This window comes from Hemitrygon akajei, chromosome 15 (genome assembly GCF_048418815.1).
Source record: "Hemitrygon akajei chromosome 15, sHemAka1.3, whole genome shotgun sequence".
NCBI classification, from domain to species: domain Eukaryota; kingdom Metazoa; phylum Chordata; class Chondrichthyes; order Myliobatiformes; family Dasyatidae; genus Hemitrygon; species Hemitrygon akajei.
Genome location: NC_133138.1, coordinates 4493570 through 4512032, shown reverse-complemented (window position 1 = coordinate 4512032; position 18463 = coordinate 4493570). Strand labels below are relative to the sequence as shown.

The 18463-nt window shown below is 44.5% G+C and overlaps 1 protein-coding gene across 1 annotated transcript in view; it reads right to left on the bottom strand.

Annotated features, from left to right (window-relative positions):
* The window catches only part of mgat4b (alpha-1,3-mannosyl-glycoprotein 4-beta-N-acetylglucosaminyltransferase B), a 275855-nt gene that overhangs the window by 8556 nt on the left and 248836 nt on the right, over positions 1 to 18463 (bottom strand). Inside the window, exons 12-14 of the mRNA XM_073067080.1 lie at positions 16258 to 16336; positions 4596 to 4683; positions 3462 to 3574 (exon numbers count right to left, since the gene is read on the bottom strand). Coding sequence (XP_072923181.1) covers positions 3462 to 3574; positions 4596 to 4683; positions 16258 to 16336 — 280 coding nt within the window. The remainder of the gene's footprint in view (positions 1 to 3461; positions 3575 to 4595; positions 4684 to 16257; positions 16337 to 18463) is intronic.

The following is an 18463-nucleotide window of genomic DNA, read 5'->3' as shown; positions in this document are numbered from 1 at the left end:
TGTATTGACTGGCTGCATCACAGCCTGGTATGAAAACACCAATGCCCTTGAATGGAAAATGCTACAAAAACTAGTGGATTCAGCTCAGCATCTCACAGGTAAAGCCCCCTCCCCCCCAACCATTCAGCACATCAATCATTGAAATGTTGCCGTAGGTCATGTTCTCTTCTCACTGTTGCCATCAGGTAGAAGGTACAAGAGCCTCAGGACTCACACCACCAGGTTCAAGAACAGTTATTACCCCTCAAACATCAGGCTCCTGAACAAAAGGGGATAACTTCACTCACCTCATCATTGAAATATTCCCACAACCAATGAACTCACTTTCATCTCATGTTCTTGATATTTTTTGCATTTACTTATATTTGCATTTGCACAGTTTGTTGTCTTCCACGCCCTGGTTGACCTTTCATTGAACCTGTTATAGTTACTATTCTATAGATTTTCTGAGTATGCCCAAAAAAAATGAATCTCAGGTTTGTATATGGTGACATATACGTACTTTGATAATAAATTTACTTTGAACTTTGATTGACACTAGGCACAGGAGTGTCTGTACATAAGGTGACTGACAGGAAATGATAAAGTAGTGGTGGTTGGGGTTGTGGAGGGGTGGGTTAGTGGGTGGAGGTGTTGATCAGCATTCCTGCTTGGGGAAAGTAACTGTGTTTGTGACTGGTGGTCAAGAATAAGGATCAACTTTATTCACCAGACACTTTCATGTATTAGGGATTTGCTGTGGTGTGTTAGGGTATGACATGCAACAAAAACCAACATTCAGCAATCATAAAGTATAAAGAATTATATAAAAATAAAATCAGAGGTTAAAGGACAGAATTAAATATCCATTAATACATAAATACCAGTACATACTTACAACATGGACATCATTATAAACAGTGATTTAAAGTATTTACAGTGCAGTGATGGGGTAATAGATAGAAGGGGTGAGGGTGGGTACACTAAACAGAATAGTTGATCAGAGAATCTGCCGGGGAAAGAAACTTTTAAGATATCAGGAAGTTGCTTTAATACCTCTATAGTGCTTTTCAGAAGGGAGCTTTGGAAAAGGCAGTTTGCAGGGTGGGTAGTGTTCACAATGACTTTCCTTGCCTGCATCTTTGTCCTGGACACTTACAACTTCTGCGGTAACGATAGACTGCGGCCAATGATCTGACAGTTCACTGTAGTTCTTGTACATTGTGAGAGGATGCTGCACCGAACTAGACAGCAACGGTTGATGTGAGGATGCTTCATGTTGGCAATGTAGAATTACACCAGGATGTTTTAGGGAAGATGGAATTTTACCAACATCCTGTGCCGAGCCTTTTTGTTAATGAAGGAGATATAGTCCTGAGAAATAATGATACCTCGGAACCCCATTCCTAGCCTTCTGTCATGCCTTTTAGTACTGCCCTAAAAAGACTATCCGGCCCATCACCTCTCCGCAGTCTCGCTCTTAAATTAATCCAGCAAATGCAACTCACCACCTCTTTCAACATACTCCAGTTAATCATTTTCTAATTCCCTTCTTTAAGCAATCTTAGTCATAGAGCAGGGAGGCATGAGAGACTGCAGACACTGGAAATCCTGAGTAGCACATAGAAAATGCTGGAGGAACTCAGCAGGTCAGGCAGCATCCATGGAAATGAATAAACAGTCAACATTTCAGGCCAAGACCCTCCATAAGGAGTGCAGTAGAATGGGGCAGAAACCAGAATAAGAACACGGAGGAAGGAGAACAAGCTGGCTGATGAGGGGGAAGATGGGTGGGTGGGGGTGGCGGTGAAGTAAGGGGCTGGGAGAGGATAGGTGGAAAAGATAAAGAACTGAAGAGGAGAGATTCAATAGTGCTTTACATAATTATGAAGGGTATAGACAGGGCAAATCAAGCAGGCTTTTTCCCCACTGAGGTAGGGTAATACTAGAACTACAGGTCATAGGTTAAGGGTGAAAGGTGAAATGTTTAAGGGGAATCTGAGCAGGAACTTCTTCACTCAGAGGGCAGTGCAGTGGTAGATCTAGAGTGGAAGTGGTAGATTCAATATTAAGAAAAGTTTGTTAAGTACATTGATGGGAGGTATATGGAGGGCTATTGTAGAGATGTGGATCAATAGGTCTAGGCAAAATAACTATCAGCATTAACTAGATGGGCCAAAGGACTTCCTTCTGCGCTGTAGTGCTCTCTGAGTCTATCAAACAGCTCCTCTGGAGGGGGAGAAAGAAGTGATGTTGCAGGATGATTAGAAATCCATCCCCTCTGGTCACCAACATTTGGAACAGCCCCATTACTTACTTTACCAAACCCTTTAAAATGTTAGGTCAAATCCCTTCTCAAGAACCACCCAGAATTTTCAACACAGGGCCATCTTCACCATCACAATTCCCGTGTCTGTAACTTCCCACACAGGACCATCACCCCCCCCCCACCATGTCTGTAACTTCCCACACAGACAGGACCATCACACCCCCCATGTCTGTAACTTCTCACACAGGACCATCGCACCCCCCATGTCTGTAACTTCCCACACAGGACCATCACACCCCCCCACCATGTCTGTAACTTCCCACACAGGACCATCACCCCCCCCATGTCTGTAACTTCCCACACAGACAGGACCATCACACCCCCCATGTCTGTAACTTCCCACACAGGACCATCTCCCCCCTCCCCGTTATTTTAACTTCCCACACAGGAACATCTCCCTTGTGACTGTAACTTCCGACTAACATTCTCCACACAGTACCATCTCCCCTGTAACTAACTTCTGCCCAAGATTCTCCACACTGGGTCATTTCCTCTGTGACTGTAACTTCTTACGGCACAGATTCAAAGTTTAAAGTAAATTTGTTGTCAAAGTACTTATATGTGCCATATACAAACCCGAGATTCATTTTCTTGTGGGCATACTCAATAAATCCAAAAAACACAATAGAATTAATGAAAGGCGCACCCAAAGGAACAGACAAACAGCCAATGTGTAAAAGACAACAAACTGTGCAAATACAAACAAAAACAATAAATATTGAGAACATAAAATGAAGAGTCCTTGAAAGTGAGTCCATAGATTGTTGGAACAATTCAGTGATGGGACAAGTGAATTTGAGAGAAGTTATCCATGCTGGTGTAAGAGCCTGATGGTTGAGGGGTAATAATTGTTTCTGAACCTTGAGGCTCCTGTACCCCTTCCTGATGACAGCAACAAGAAGAGAGCATGAACTGGGTGGAGGGGATCTCTGATAATGGATGCTGCTTTCCTGCGACATCACTCCATGTAGATGTGCTCAATGGTTGGAGAGGGCTGTACCCAGGATGGACTACTTTTTGTAGGATTTTCCAATCAAAGGCATTGGTGTTTCCATGCCCGGCTGTGATACACCAGATCACCAGAGACTAGAGACTAGATGTGTCTCTCCATCACACATCTATTGAGGTTTGCCAAGGTCCATAAACACATTACCTCACTGAGTATCACCCAAACTGGTGAGTCCGACAGGGTGGACAAACGAACAACCTCTAGTGGCCCAAACGAAGGGTCTACCTCTCCCTCCGCAATGCCGTTTGTGAAGTAAGCTGGAACACAAGGAAAGGAAATGAAAGAAAAACAATTAGATGTAAAGAACAGACATTGCTAGACACACTCAGCAGGTCAGATAGCATCAGCGGAGGCTAAACAGGTAAATGTTTCTTTGAAGAAACGTCATTGATGTGAAATATTAACTCTGCTTCTCTCTCTGCATTTGGGTGTGCAGTGGGTAGAGCTGTCTGTGTGGAGTTTGCAGTCTCCCAGTGGGTTTCCCCACAGGTCCTCTGGTTCCCTCTGACATGCCGAGGATGTGTAGCTTGGTAGGGTAACTGGCCACTGTATATTGCTCCTTGTGTGGGCGTGAGGCGTAGAATACGAGGGAGTTGATGGAAGTGTGGATTAGTATAAAAACAGCTGGTTGACAGCCAGCATGCACACTGTGGGCCACAAGACCTGTTTCCCTGCTCCACGTCTGTGACTCCAGGTTGCTGATCTGCATTTTCTGTTGGATTAAACAGTTTGGCAAGCCAAAGACGGAGCAACTCTAAATAATCTTCCACTCTTTCTCTCAGCACTAATCGTGCTGAGCCTTTACCTAACACTGCACTTTAGTATAGCGGCTAGCATAACACATTATAGCGCCAGTGATCGAGGTTCAATTCATACCGCTGTCTGTGAAGGAGTTTGTACATTCTCCTTGTAACTGCATGGAGAACTCCCACATTCCAAAGATGTACGGGTTAGAGTTAGTGAGTTGCTGACATGCTGAATCGACAATGGAAACTTGGTGACATTTGTGGGCGGCCCCCAGCACATCCTCAGATAGTGTTGGCAAATGACACATTTCACTGTATGTTTCGGGGTGTACTTCTGACAAATAAAGATAATCTTTAAGACTACTAAGTCAGATCAACACACTCAAAACTGCTGGAGGAACTCAACAGATCAGGCAGCATCTGCAGAGGGGAATAAACAGGCAACATTTCAGGCTGAGTTCCTTCATCAGACCTTCTCAGTGCCACGTTACATTAATCAGTAAAAGTGTAGGGTTAAGTATCATTGTCTTACCAATTCGGATATAGCCATCCTCTGTTCGCTGATATTTGGGAAACTTGTCTTTTCCATCCAGCAAGGTTTCCTTCCCCGACTGTACTGTCTGTGAACCAGAGTGACAAAATGTAACTAGGCAACTCTCACATCCTGAAGAACTAATCTGCCTAAAACTACTGCAGAAAGCAAGCAAGAAGCTGCAGAGAGTAGTGGATTTTGCCCAATACATCACAGACAAATCCTTTCCCGCCATCAGTAGTACTGTACCTACAGGAGGTTCTGCCTCAAGTACTTCCTGTTGTTGTTTTCATTTATTTTCCTTTCCTCAATGCACTGCTGTAATGAAATGGTCTGTGTGGATAGCATGCTTCTGTATGGCACGTGTCTCACTGACAGTGACAAATCAATTTGTGCATTTACAACTGACAAAACATTTCCAGTAGTGGAAGAGTCTGGGACCAAGGAGCACAGCCTCCAAAGAGAGAGGGTTCAGGGAAGGTTCACGAGAATTATCTTGGGAATGAAAGGGCTAATGTATGAGGAGTGTTTGATGGTTTTGGGCCTGTAATTGCTAGAGTTTAGAAGAATGAGGGCGGGATCTCATTGAAAGCTATCAAACACTGAAAGGCTGAGATAGAGTACATGTGGAGAAGATGTTTCCCATAGAGGGAGAGTCTAGGACCAGAGAGAACAGCCTCAGAATAGAGGGTAAAGCTTTAGAACAGAGACGAGGAAGAATTTCTTTAGCCAGAGGTTGGTGAATCTGTGGAACTCATTGCCACAGACTGCTGTGGTGGCCAAGTGATTCAGTATATTAAGAAAGGTTCTTGATTAGTCAGGGTGTCAAAGGTTATGGGGAGAAGGCAAAAGAATGGGTTTGAGATGGATAATAAATCAGCCATGAAGGAATGGTGGAGCAGACTTGATGGGAGGAACGGCTTAATCCTGCTCCTGTGTCTTAACATTGAAACGTAGAAAAATAGAAAATCTACAGCACAATACAGGCCCTTCAGTCCACAATGCTGTGCCAAACATGTACTTACTTTAGAAATTACCCAGGGTTACCCATAGCCCTCTATTCTTCTAAGCTCCATGTACTATCCAGGAGTCTATTAAAAGACTCTAGTGTATCTGCCTCCACCACCATTGCCGGCAGCCCATTCCATGCACTCACCACTCTCTGAGTAAAAAACTTACCCCTGACCTCTCCTCTGCACCTACTTCCAAACACCTTAAAACTGTGTCCTTTTGTGTTAGCATTTCAGCCTTGGGAAAAAGCCTCCAACTATCCACACGATCAATGCCTCTCATCATCTTATACACCTCTATCAGGTCACCTCTCATCCTCCGCCACTCCAAGGAGAAAAGGCCAAGTTCACTGAACCTATTCTCATAAGGCACACTCTCCAATCCAGGCAGCATCCTTGTAAATCTCCTCTGCACCCTTTCTATAGTTTCTGCATTCTTCCTGCAGTGAGGCGACCAGAACTGAGCACAGTACTCCAAGTGGGGTCTGACCAGGGTCCTATCATCAAAGATCCACACATCTGGCCATACCATCTTCTCACAGATCCCATCAGGCAGGATGTGCAGAAGCCGGAAGACCTACACCACCAGGATCAGGGACAGTTACTTCCCTTCAACCATACAGTTCTTGAACCAGCCGGCAAAACCCTAATCACACGTACAACATGCTGGAGGAACTCAGCAGGTCGGCAGCATCCGTGGAAACGAACAGTCAACGTTTCGGGCCGAGACCCTTCATCAGGACTGAAGAGGGAGGGGGCAGGAGCCATATAAAGAAGGTGGGGGGAGGGTGGGAAGAAACATAGAAAATAGATGCAGAAGTAGGCCATTCAGCCCTTTGAGCCTGCACCGCCATTCAGTATGATCGTGGCTGATCATCCAACTCAGAACCCTATACCTGCTTTCTCTCCATACCCCCTGATCCCTTTAGCCACAAGGGCCATATCTAACTTCCTCTTAAATATAGCCAATGAACCTGCCTCAACTGTTTCCTGTGGCAGAGAATTCCACAGATTTACCACTCCCTGTGTGAAGATGTTTTTCCTCATCTCGGTCCTAAAAGGCTTCCCCTTTATCCTTAAACTGTGACCCCTCATTCTGGATTTCCCCAACATCGGAAACAATCTTACTGCATCTAGCCCGTCCAATCCCTTCAGAAGTTTATATGTTTCAATAAGATCCCCCCTCAATCTTATAAATTCCAGTGAGTATAAGCCTAGTCGATCCAGTCTTTCTTCATATGAAAGTCCTGCCATCCCAGGAATCAATCTGGTGAACCTTCTCTGTACTCCCTCTATGGCAAGAATGTCTTTCCTCAGATTAGGGGACCAAAACTGCACACAATACTCTAGGTGCGGTCTCACTAAGGCCTTGTACAACTGCAGTAGAACCTCCCTGCTCCTGTACTCAAATCCTTTTGCTATGAATGCCAACATACCATTTGCCTTTTTCACCGCCTGCTGTACCTGCATGTCCAATTTCAGTGACTGGTGTACAATAACACCCAGGTCTCGTTGCACCTCCCCTTTTCCTAATCGGCCACCATTCAGATAATAATCTGTTTTCCTGTTCTTACAACCAAATTGGATAACCTCACATTTATCCACATTAAATTGCATCTGCCATGAATTTGCCCACTCACCTAACCTATCCAAGTCACCCTGCATCCTCTTAGCATCCTCCTCACAGCTAACACCGCCGCCCAGCTTCGTGTCATCCGCAGACTTGGAGATGCTGCATTTAATTCCCTCGTCTAAATCATTAATATATATTGTAAACAACTGGGGTCCCAGCACTGAGCCTTGTGGTACCCCACTAGTCACTGCCTGCCATTCTGAAAAGGTCCCGTTTACTCCCACTCTTTGCTTCCTGTCTGCCAACCAATTCTCTATCCACATCAATACCATACCCTCAATACCGTGTGCTTTAAGTTTGCACACTAATCTCTTATGTGGGACCTTGTCAAAAGCCTTTTGAAAATCTAAATATACCACATCCACTGGCTCTCCCCTATCCACTCTACTAGTTACATCTTCAAAAAATTCTATAAGATTCGTCAAACATGATTTTCCTTTCACAAATCCATGCTGACTCTGTCCGATGATTTCACCTCTTTCCAAATGTGCTGTTATCACATCTTTGATAACCAACTCTAGCATTTTCCCCACCACTGATGTCAGACTGACCGGTCTATAATTCCCTGGTTTTTCTCTCCCTCCTTTTTTAAAAAGTGGGGTTACATTAGCCACCCTCCAATCCTCAGGAACTAATCCAGAATCTAAGGAGTTTTGAAAAATTATCACTAATACATCCACTATTTCTTGGGCTACTTCCTTAAGCACTCTGGGATGCAGACCATCTGGCCCTGGGGATTTATCTGCCTTTAATCCCTTCAATTTACCTAACAGCACTTCCCTGGAAGGGTGGTAGGTACCAGGTGAAAAACCAGAGGAAAGATCAAGGGGTGGGGGAGGGGAAGCAGGGAGGGGATAAGGAGGAGAGGTGAAGAAGGAATGTAAGGGGAAAGCACTGTGGGTAGAAGAAGAAGGAGAATCATGAGAGGTGATAGGCAGCTGGAAGAGGAGGCAGAGTGAAACTCAGATGGGGGAAGGGAGAGGGAGGGAATTACCAGAAGTTGGAGAATTCGATGACCCTAATCACTCCAGTTCAGCAACACTGTGACCACTTTGCACTAAAATGGACTTTGTTATTGTTCTAATTGTGTTTTCTTGTAAAACTGTGCATCTGTGCACAGGAGAATGCTGTTATTGGAGTATAAAAGTTGCATTGTTTGCTGTGTAACCAAAACTATGTAGTCAGCTTTGAGTTTGCTATTTGCTATGCATGTATCCAATTTAGTAGGAGAATGAAATCTTAAGAATGTAGATTACAATGGTGTGTTAATGAGAGGTAGCTAAGAGATTTAGATTATAATGGTGTATTAATGAGAGGTAGCTAAAAGATGTAAATTAGAACATGATTAAGTCAATGGGTAGAAACAATAGTGGTGGATGTACTTGTGATACACAACTGTAGACCAATTGGATATGCTAATGCAACTAAACCAGGAGATTGCTATGTACAAGGATCGGTGGGCAATCAGCGACTAGCTCAATGACTGTCTCAGCTTTGATTTGCAAATTAAAGTTTAATACTTCTTGAAGAATCTTCTGCGTCTCCTGGTCGTTTGTGGGGCACGAACGACCACGACAAAATTGGCGACCGTGTCAGGACCGGAAAGAGACCCGCGGAAGGGAAACGGCAGATTGGGGATCCTTCCCAGTCCTCTAGGGACCCCCACAAGGCTAACAGAATTAAGGGTGCACCCAAACAAAAGGTAAGCGCTTTTTGCGACAATTTGGACTAAGAATTCTGTTGGTTTTAGGGAGGTCTTGGAGGTTCAGAAGTGTGGAACCACTGCCGAAGGGTCTCTCCGGTCCAAAGAATCTGGCAGAATTGGGGGTTAACAGGAGGCTCAGAGGATTGATCAAGAACACTGCAGTGAGGGTAAGTACAAATAAGCTAATAAGAAGTTAAGTGAAAAGAAATTCCACGTGGTGTGGATACCGCTTTGTATGAAACGAAGGTCTGAACGGGCAGGGAAAGGGAAAATAGAGAAAATCCCTGTGGATACCGCTTCGTATGAAACGAAGGTCTGAACGGGCAGGGAAAGGGAAAATAGAGAAAATCCCTGTGGATACCGCTTCGTATGAAACGAAGGTCTGAACGGGCAGGGAAAGGGAAAATAGAGAAAATCCCTGTGGATACCGCTTCGTGTGAAATGAAGGTCTGAACGGGCAGGGAAAGGAAAATAGAGAAAATCCTTGTGAATACCACCTTAAGAGATAAGGGTCTGAAAAGACGAGGTGCAAAGAGAAAGTTCTGTGGATACCGCTCTGAATAGAGGTCTGTACGGGCAGAACAGAATAGGAAACAAGGACAGTCCAATATATAGTTTAAAGCGCTGGTAGATAGACGATAGACTAGGCATAGAATTAGAGTAAATAAGTAAACAAACTGTGAATCTCTGAAATACCTTAAAAAGAGAGAACAACATGACAGGTAAAGGAACGGCAGTAGAGATTCTGAGCAAAAAAATCCTGGTAAATAAATATGAGATCACAAAAACTTAAGAAAAATGGGAAAAGAGAACCAAAAACCTGGTCACAAAATGGCCAAGAGAAGGAACGTTTGATGTAAGCTTGTGTGAAGAAATGGAGGAACTAATTAAAAATTACAAACCAAAAGATAAATCTAAGAAAAGAGGGCAAAAAAGAGAACGAGAAATGGAAGTGCTAAAACTCTTCAGAACGGAGGGAGAAAGGCTGAGGAGAACAGGTAGAATATTGATTACAAGCGAGGAAGACACTAAGGTGCTGGAGGAACAGCCTGCTAGGGAGAGAGGGAGGTACAGTGAGAAGCTGGCTTCAGCTCCGTACCCGGATGTGAAAGAAACAGTAAAGCCCCCTCCCTATAATGAGGAAGGAACCCCTAAGCAGTGCCCCCTGCTGACGGGAACAGTAAACATGCAGGGAGAAGTACAAGTTTGGGATAATGAGGAAAAAAGACAATACGAGAAGGAAAAAGCGGCGATATGGAAGGAGATACAGGCAGAAAGGATAAAGGTGGAACAGGCAAAGAGAGAAATGAAAGAAGAGATTGAACGGATGAAATACTTGAGAGAGGAAAAGGAGTATGAGGAGTATCGGTTATACCATAGAAATAAACAGACTAGAAAAGAAAGTGGCTCATCAGGGCAGGAAGAGATGAGGCATTCAAGAGGAAGTGGAAAAAAGATAGGAGATGAGAGTCTTGGAGAAACACAAGAGAGAAGGGAATCAAGCACGAGTAAGAATCATGAGGAGTCCCTGCCACAGGTGTACAGACACGGACAGGAAGAAAGAGAAGGTGACTTATTGGAGGAGCAAGAGTTGTGGAGAGAGAGAGGATGCGAGAATTTGTGGGGAAGAGGTAGGAGGCAGAAGCCTAGAAGAGCAGACGGAGGCGGTAGGGAAGCGACTTGCGGAAGTAGAGAGAGAGCTAGATAAGTTACTGAGAGGGGATTGCCAGAGGAGATGTGAAAAATACTCCAGGGGCCAACCAAGTATTGAATCAGGACAGAAAGGAAGGACTCCACAGGGAGACCGAGGGAAGAAGAGGACCCCGGAGAAATTTGTGTGGGAGGCAGTAAAGACATACCCTGAGACAGATGGGGAGTCAGGCGAGGAGGAGAGCCAGGGCAGGTGGGAAGAAGGAGGAAGAATGATGCCATTGTTAGTTAAAGGATCAGGACAAGTGCAGTATATCCCTTGGGGATCCCAGGACCTAGAAGGGCTGAAAAACACTCTGCCCAATCTACATGAAGGAGCAGGGAAATGAATTAGAGCCTTTGAAGAAGAAACGGCAGGACGATTATTGGCTATGGGAGATTTGAAGGCACTATTGATAAGGTTGATGGGAACCTCCAAATTTAACAAACTAATGTAAATGGCTGGCATAGTAAACTCGAACGACCCGAGAACTGATGGAGACGGGTTTGACAGAGTGAGGCAGAGGGTATGGCAGGCCCTCAGGAAGCTTTATCCACCCAAAGTGGACCCCAAAGCCTTAAAGGGGATCCACTGGGAGACACGGAAAACCCAGCAGCCTACGTAGAAAACCAGTTGAAAAGGTGGAGACTGGAGACTGAGCAAGAGGTGGAGAATAGCTTATTTATCACCACACTGTTCCGACATAGCATTTTGGATGCAATGCCTCCGCAAGTAAAATCCAAACTGGAGGAAGTGGTTGGGCTGACGTCAATGACCCCACAAGAATTTAGAGACCACGTAGTCCATCCGGTTGAGAAATACCGGAAAGACAAACGAAGGTTGGCTGAGCAGCAGGAAGAGGTGCAAAGAAAGTTAATACAAATGCAGCTCGAAGAACTCAAAAAGGAGGAAAAAGAGAAAAGCAAAAAGATGCTGCCAGCAACCACCGGTCCGAGTACAGCCATCGAACTGGATGAAACACCGCTATATGGAGGAACCGATCATACTGTAAGACAAGGACTGGAAAACCCCATGCCAATAATCAACGTCTTTGGAGGAGCATTCCCACAAATGCCCTATCAGGAACAGACTAAATTCAAACAGCCCAGACAGGACTGGAAGTCCCAAGGAGGGGGACAGAGGAGCTATGGGCAGAGGGAACCAGTGAGGAAACAAGGGGAAAGAGAGGTAGAGAGATTGTGCTGGGGATGTAATCAGCCAGGTCACATGAGAAGAGATTGTCCGTTTACACCATGGCCTGTCACACACCAGCAGGAACCGATAAGAAAGGAACTAAAGTTTAGCCAAGGACCAGCCCCCACAGGCCCAAGCGGACCTGTGAACCCCTATGCGAGAACCCGAGTGGGAAGGGACATTACCCAATGATAACAAGGGAGGCAGACGAGGAACCCATTGTTCAGGTTATGTTAGACGGGCAACTGACACCAATGATGATAGATACTGGAGCCACGTACACTTGTGTACAGCCACAGTATGCCCATCACCTTCCCACCTCAGGAAAGTTTATTAAGACGGTAGGGTTCTCGGGGAAAACACAGTTGACACAGTGCACGGCTCCAGTGCAGTTGAGAATGGGAAATAAAGGAATTGTTTTGCCGGTGCTAGTATTTAAAGGAACTCCGATTAATTTGTTAGGCAGAGATGCCTTGTTGAAACTGGAATTAAAATTAGAATGCACCAGAAATGGGCTGAGTGTGGAAAGAGCAGGGGCTCAATTGATAGTGCGAGAAGACAAGAAGGCTAATGTCTTTTGGATAGGAGACATCGCAGATCAGATTCAGGAAACCTGGGAAAAATGGAAAAAGGGTGTGCAGAATATATTACCCAGGGCTGTAATGCCCAAATCTGAGCTACATTGTACAGTGATTTTTGACGAGACTCAGAACAGAGAGTTAGAGGAGAGATGGCACCTGGAGGCATGTACCCAACAGCACCTGGAAGGGGAGGCTGTGATAATTGGAAAGCAAGGGGCAGCTTTACAAGTTAAGTGGAACACCTTTTTAGAAAAATGGTACAGGATACCGGAGGCCGTGCCCCACATAACATTGTTGGTAAACAAGGGATATCAGTTTAAAGACTTAGGACCCTTAGTTAAGAGTGCTGAAACCATAACGGTGTGGAGGAAAATCACGGCAGAGGTGTGGATATCAGAAGACAACAATTGCATTAAAATAATGGTAAGTGTAGATATGGTAGGGACAGTGAGAGAGGTCGAAATAACTCCCCAACCACACATGCCACTGCTGGGAAAGGAAAGAGGCCAGCAGAAAGATAGAAGGTTAGATGAGTTGCCGTCTATTCTGTGGTCACAGCGTGACACGGGCGTAGGGAAAATAAAAACAGCTAGTCCGGTGGAAATAAGGCTGAAAAGGGGAGCAATTCCACCCAGGAGACCACAATACCCTCTAAGATCAGAAGCAGAAGAGGGAATAGCATCGGCAGTGCAGGGGTTGCTTGAAATAGGAGTGCTTAAAAGAACAAACAGTCCATGCAATACACCATTGCTGCTGGTCTTAAAAGCAGATAAATCTAAGTGGAGATTGGTGCATGATTTGCGAGTGGTAAATGATGTGGTAGAGGACTGGCCAGCGGTAGTCCCCAACCCACACACGCTTTTGACTGATGTTCCACCAGAAGCAAGTTACTTTTCAGTGATTGATTTGTGTTCGGCTTTCTTCAGCATTACTCTGGCCGACCAGTGTCAGTATCTGTTTGCATTTACTTACAGAGGTGCTCAGTATACCTATACCAGAATGCCGCAAGGGTTTAAACATTCACCACATGTTTTTAATCAGGTGTTGAAGGCAGACCTAGAGGGCATACCATTGGAAAGTACATTGTTACAGTATGTGGATGACCTGTTGATTTGCTCCCACAGCGAGGAACAGTGTGAGCAGGACACTATAACTCTGTTAGAGAAGCTGGCGCACGGAGGACATAAAGTATCCAAAAACAAACTGCAATTTTGCACGCAGCAAGTGGAATACTTAGGCAGGGTAATATCCAAGGAGTGAAGGCGATAGCACCGGATAAGATTGAGGCAATAACTAAGGCCCCAAAACACCAGACTGTAGGGCAGATGATGACGTTTTTGGGAATGGCAGGGTACAGCTCAGATTGGATAGGAGAATATGCTGAGATTGTGGCACCTTTGAGAAAGATAATGAAAGAAGCAGGACATACCAATTTGAAGAACGGCTTACAGTGGAATGGAGAGGCGGAGATAGCTTTCAATACTATTAAGCAGGAATTGCAGTCAGCACCAGCATTAGCTTTGCCTGACTACGAGAAGGTTTTTCATTTGTATGTATCCAACCGACAGGAGGGTTATGTCACAGCGGTTCTAACACAAGAGACAGGCACAGGAAAAGCAAAGCAGCCGATAGCATACTACAGTACGAGACTAGATGAGGTGGCTCAGGGGTATCCACCCTGTTATCAGGGATTGGCGGCGCTGTACTATGCATATGAAAAGGCATCATCTGTAACCCTGGGCTATCCTGTGACTCTGTACACACACCACAAAGTAGCAGAATTGCTGGAAAGAGGGAAATTTGTGCTGACGCCAGCCAGGATAGCAGCATATCAGTTGCTATTGACATTTCCAGACATAACTATACAGAGATGCACTACCAGTAATATAGCCGATTTTGTCCCTTTGGGCTATGAAGGAGAACCCCATGATTGTGTAGGGAAGACGATGGCATTTGCCAAATTGAGAGCAGATTTACGGTCAGAACCACTAGAGGATGCAGATAAAAAGGTTCTGTTCGTAGATGGCTCCTGTTATAGGGATTATGATGGAAATCATGCAGGGTTCTCAGTAGTGCAGCAGGATCAATTGAGCTATAAGATTATTAGGATGGAGTCCTGTCCCCAACCGTGTTCCGCCCAACTAGCGGAAATCAAAGCCCTGACAGCTGTGTGTGAAATGATGGAAGGTGAGAAAGTAGACATCTATACTGATTCAGCGTATGCTCATGGAGTATGCCATTTGTTCGGGGCAGTGTGGAAACAGAGAGGTTTTAAAAAAAAGTAGTGGAGATCCCATACAACATTGTCAGCGAATTCTAGACTTAATAAAAGCCATGATGAAACCTAAAGCATTGGCTATAGTAAAATGCCAGGTACATAAAAAGGGAAATGATGTAATAACAAAGGGAAATCAAGCTGCGGACGAGGCAGCCAGAAAAGTGTCTGGATGTACATGAGTTGTCATTGCCCCCCAGGTAAGCCTAGCTCCAGAACCTGTGGTAGGAGGACCTAACTGAAATACAAGGTCAGGCAACTTTGGCAGAACAGACAATGTGGAGACGAAGGGGGGCCAAGCAGAACCCGGAAGGCTTGTGGAGCATGGAAGACGGTTTGTTAGTAGCACCCACCCCTCTACTGACGATTCTGATTTCAGAAGCGCATGGGATTGACCATTGTGCAAGGGGGGAAGTGATAAAGAAAATAAAGGAGGATGGTTTTAGGTCGCCTTATTTACAGGCTTCAGTGGACTTTGTCTTGCCACAGTGCGAGGTATGCGCACAGAATGCAGGGTTCAGACATCAGTTATTTGACTGGTTAGAAAGTAGACTCGGAGGATGGGGAGCATGGCTGACTAAAATGGCAATAACTGTCAGTATTGTATTGTTGAGCTGTGCGCTTGTGCTGTGCTGTGCTGTTTTCTTCCTTGTCTCAAGTCTCTTGTAGTGCGTGCTGCAACCAAACAATTTACGATGCTCGTGGCAATTACTGAAGCAAGCTTAGTGGAGAAACACCGAAAATGTATCGTTACAGCCTACAACACCTGCAGGATGAACAAGAGCAAAACGACAGTGTGGGAGTAGATTGTAAGGGCTTCTGAGTATTTTTTCCCTGTCTCAGGTACAAAGGGACAGGTTTTTGGCTCAGCGGCCCAGGGTAACAGGGAGAGAATACTTTGAGGTCTTGGTGCAGAAAATTATAGTTTATCCCGAGATTTGGGAATAAGTGCTTGAGTTTAGGCTTTTGTGCGCAGACTCAGTCTTCTTTCTCTGTGTGAGACTTCTCAAAGGGGGGATATATTGGAGTATAAAAGTTGCATTGTTTGCTGAGTAACCAAAACTATGTAGTCAACTTTGAGCTTGCTATTTTGCTATGCATGTATCCAATTTAGTAGGAGAATGAAATCTTAAGAATGTAGATTACAATGGTGTGTTAATGAGAGGTAGCTAAGAGATTTAGATTAGAACAGGATTAAGTCAATGGGTAGAAACAATAGTGGCGGATGTACTTGTGATACGCAACTGTAGACCAATTGGGTATGCTAATGCAAGTAAACCAGGACATTGCTATAAAAAATGCTATGTACAAGGATCGGTGGGCAATCGGCGACTAGCTCAATGACTGTCTCAGCTTTGATTTGCAAATTAAAGTTTAATACTTGAAGAATCTGCTGCGTCTCCTGGTCGTTTGTGGGGCACAAAAAACCACGACACTGTTTATCTGCCACTCTTTGCCAGTGATGCTGCCACAAGTTTTTCATTGTACCAGTGCAACATGGACTTGTGCAGATGACAATCAACTCAATGGTGACTTTGAACAACACACTGCTTCCTCACCAAATCTCTACTTACATCAAAAGGCAAGACCTCAACAGTGGTATTGAAGAGCTTGTCACCAGGGTGTTCAATATTCCCACTGCGGAAGAAGAACCTGAAGACAGAACAGTGAGAGTCAGATGTTAGATATGGCTTGAGAGAAGTCAATAAATTAAAGCATTGAATACCAGAACCTCCGATGTTGCCACACAAGTTGACAGAGTGGTTAAGAAGGCGTTTAATGTGTTGGCCTTCATTAGTCAGGGGATTGAGTTCAACAGCCACAAGGTAATGTTACAGCTCTATAAAACCCTGGTTAAACCACACTTGGAATATTGAGTTCAGTTCTGGTCAACTATTACAAGAAGGATGTTGAGAGGGTACAGAGATGATTTAACAGGATGCTACCTGAACTAAAGAGTGTTTCTAATGTGGATAGGTTGAGTGAGCCAGGGCTTTTCTCTTTGGTGTGATGAGGGATCAGAGGTGACTTGATAGAGGTGTACAAGATAATAAAAGACACAGATCAGGTGGACACTTAGACACTTTTCTCCCAGAGTAAAACTGGGTTATACAAGGGGCATCATTTTAAGGTGATTGGAGGAAAATACAGGGGGAAATCAGAGGTAAAGAATGACGGGTGTGCAATGTACTGCCAAGGATGGTGGTAGGGGCAGATACATTCGGGACATTTAAGAGACTTTTAGATAGGCACATGGATGATAGAAAAATAGAGAATTAGGCAGGAAGGAAGGGTTAGGTTGATCTTGAAGTAGGTTAGAAAGTTGGCACATTGTTGGCTGAGGGCCTGTACTGTTCTATGTTCTAACATTGTGGGCCGAAGAGCCTGTACTGTTCTATGTTCTAACATTGTGGGCCGAAGGGCCCGTACCGTGCTGTAAAATTCTATGTTCTGTGGCACTGAGATGCTATCACAAGCCTGGGAGCATCCATGAAATTCCTTTAAAACTTACTAATGAATCATCTTCCGTTACCTTCCTTAGCTCTCCTAATGATCTCTGGTGTCTGGAGGGGGTGCAGGCAAAGTTCACTGGAATGTTACTGGGTCTGGAAGGCTTGAGATAACAAGGCAGACTGGGACTTCTCCCTGATGTGAAGGAGGCTATGCAGTGACCTTACAGAGGTTTCTACAGCCATGAGGGGCACAGATAAGTTGGATGGTCACAGGTTAGGGCAGAGGATAGAGGTTTATGGTGCTGTTGGGGAAGGAATAGTGAGGGCTGATAACAAGTAATTAAGGATGTGAATTGCATTAATTTAACAGGAAACCGCAGACAAAATTCAAGATTCTTTAATATAATTTCCTGTACACAAGTGTACAGTTTGACAAATTTCCATAGATGTGTAGTGCAGAGGATATTGATTAGTTGCATCAAAGCTTGGTATGGAAATACCAATGCCCTTGAATGTAAAATCCTACAAAAAGTAATCAATACGGCCCAGATAATCACGAGTAAAGCTCTCACCACCATTGAGCACATCTATATGGAGTGTTGTTGCAGGAAAGCAGCATCTATTATCAGGGAACACCACCATCCAGGACATGCTGTCTTTTTGCTGCTGCCATCATTAAGAAGGTACAGGAGCCTCAGGACCCACACCACCAGATTCAGGAACAGTTATTACCCTTCAGCCATCGGGCTCCTGAACCAGAGGGGATAGCTTCACTCAACTTCACTTGCCCTATCACTGAAATGTTCCCATAATCTATGGTCTCACTTTCAAGGACTCTCCACATTTATTATTTTTACTTTTGTATTTGTACAGTTTGTTGTCATTTGCACGCTGGTTGTTTGTTGTGTTGGGTGCAGTTGTACACTGATTCCATTGTGTTTCTTGGATCTACTGTGAATGCTCACAAGAAAATGAATCTCAAGCTTATATATGATGACATGTATGTACTTTGATAATAAATTTACTTTGAACTTGGAGATCCAAAGCAATACAAAACACCCAATGAGATAAAGAACACAATAAAAATAAATGCATAATAGAGCTTATAGATTGATTATATGTCCATAAAGACACTAGGCACAGGAGTATCTGTACATAAGGTGACTGACAGGAAATGATAATGTAGTGGTGGTGGGGACATGGAGGGGTGTGTTAGTGGGTGGAGGTATTGATCAGCCATACTGCTTGGGGAAAGTAACTGTTTTTGAGTCTGGTGGTCCTGGCGTGGATGCTACGTAGCCTCCTTCCTGATGGGAGTGGAACAAAC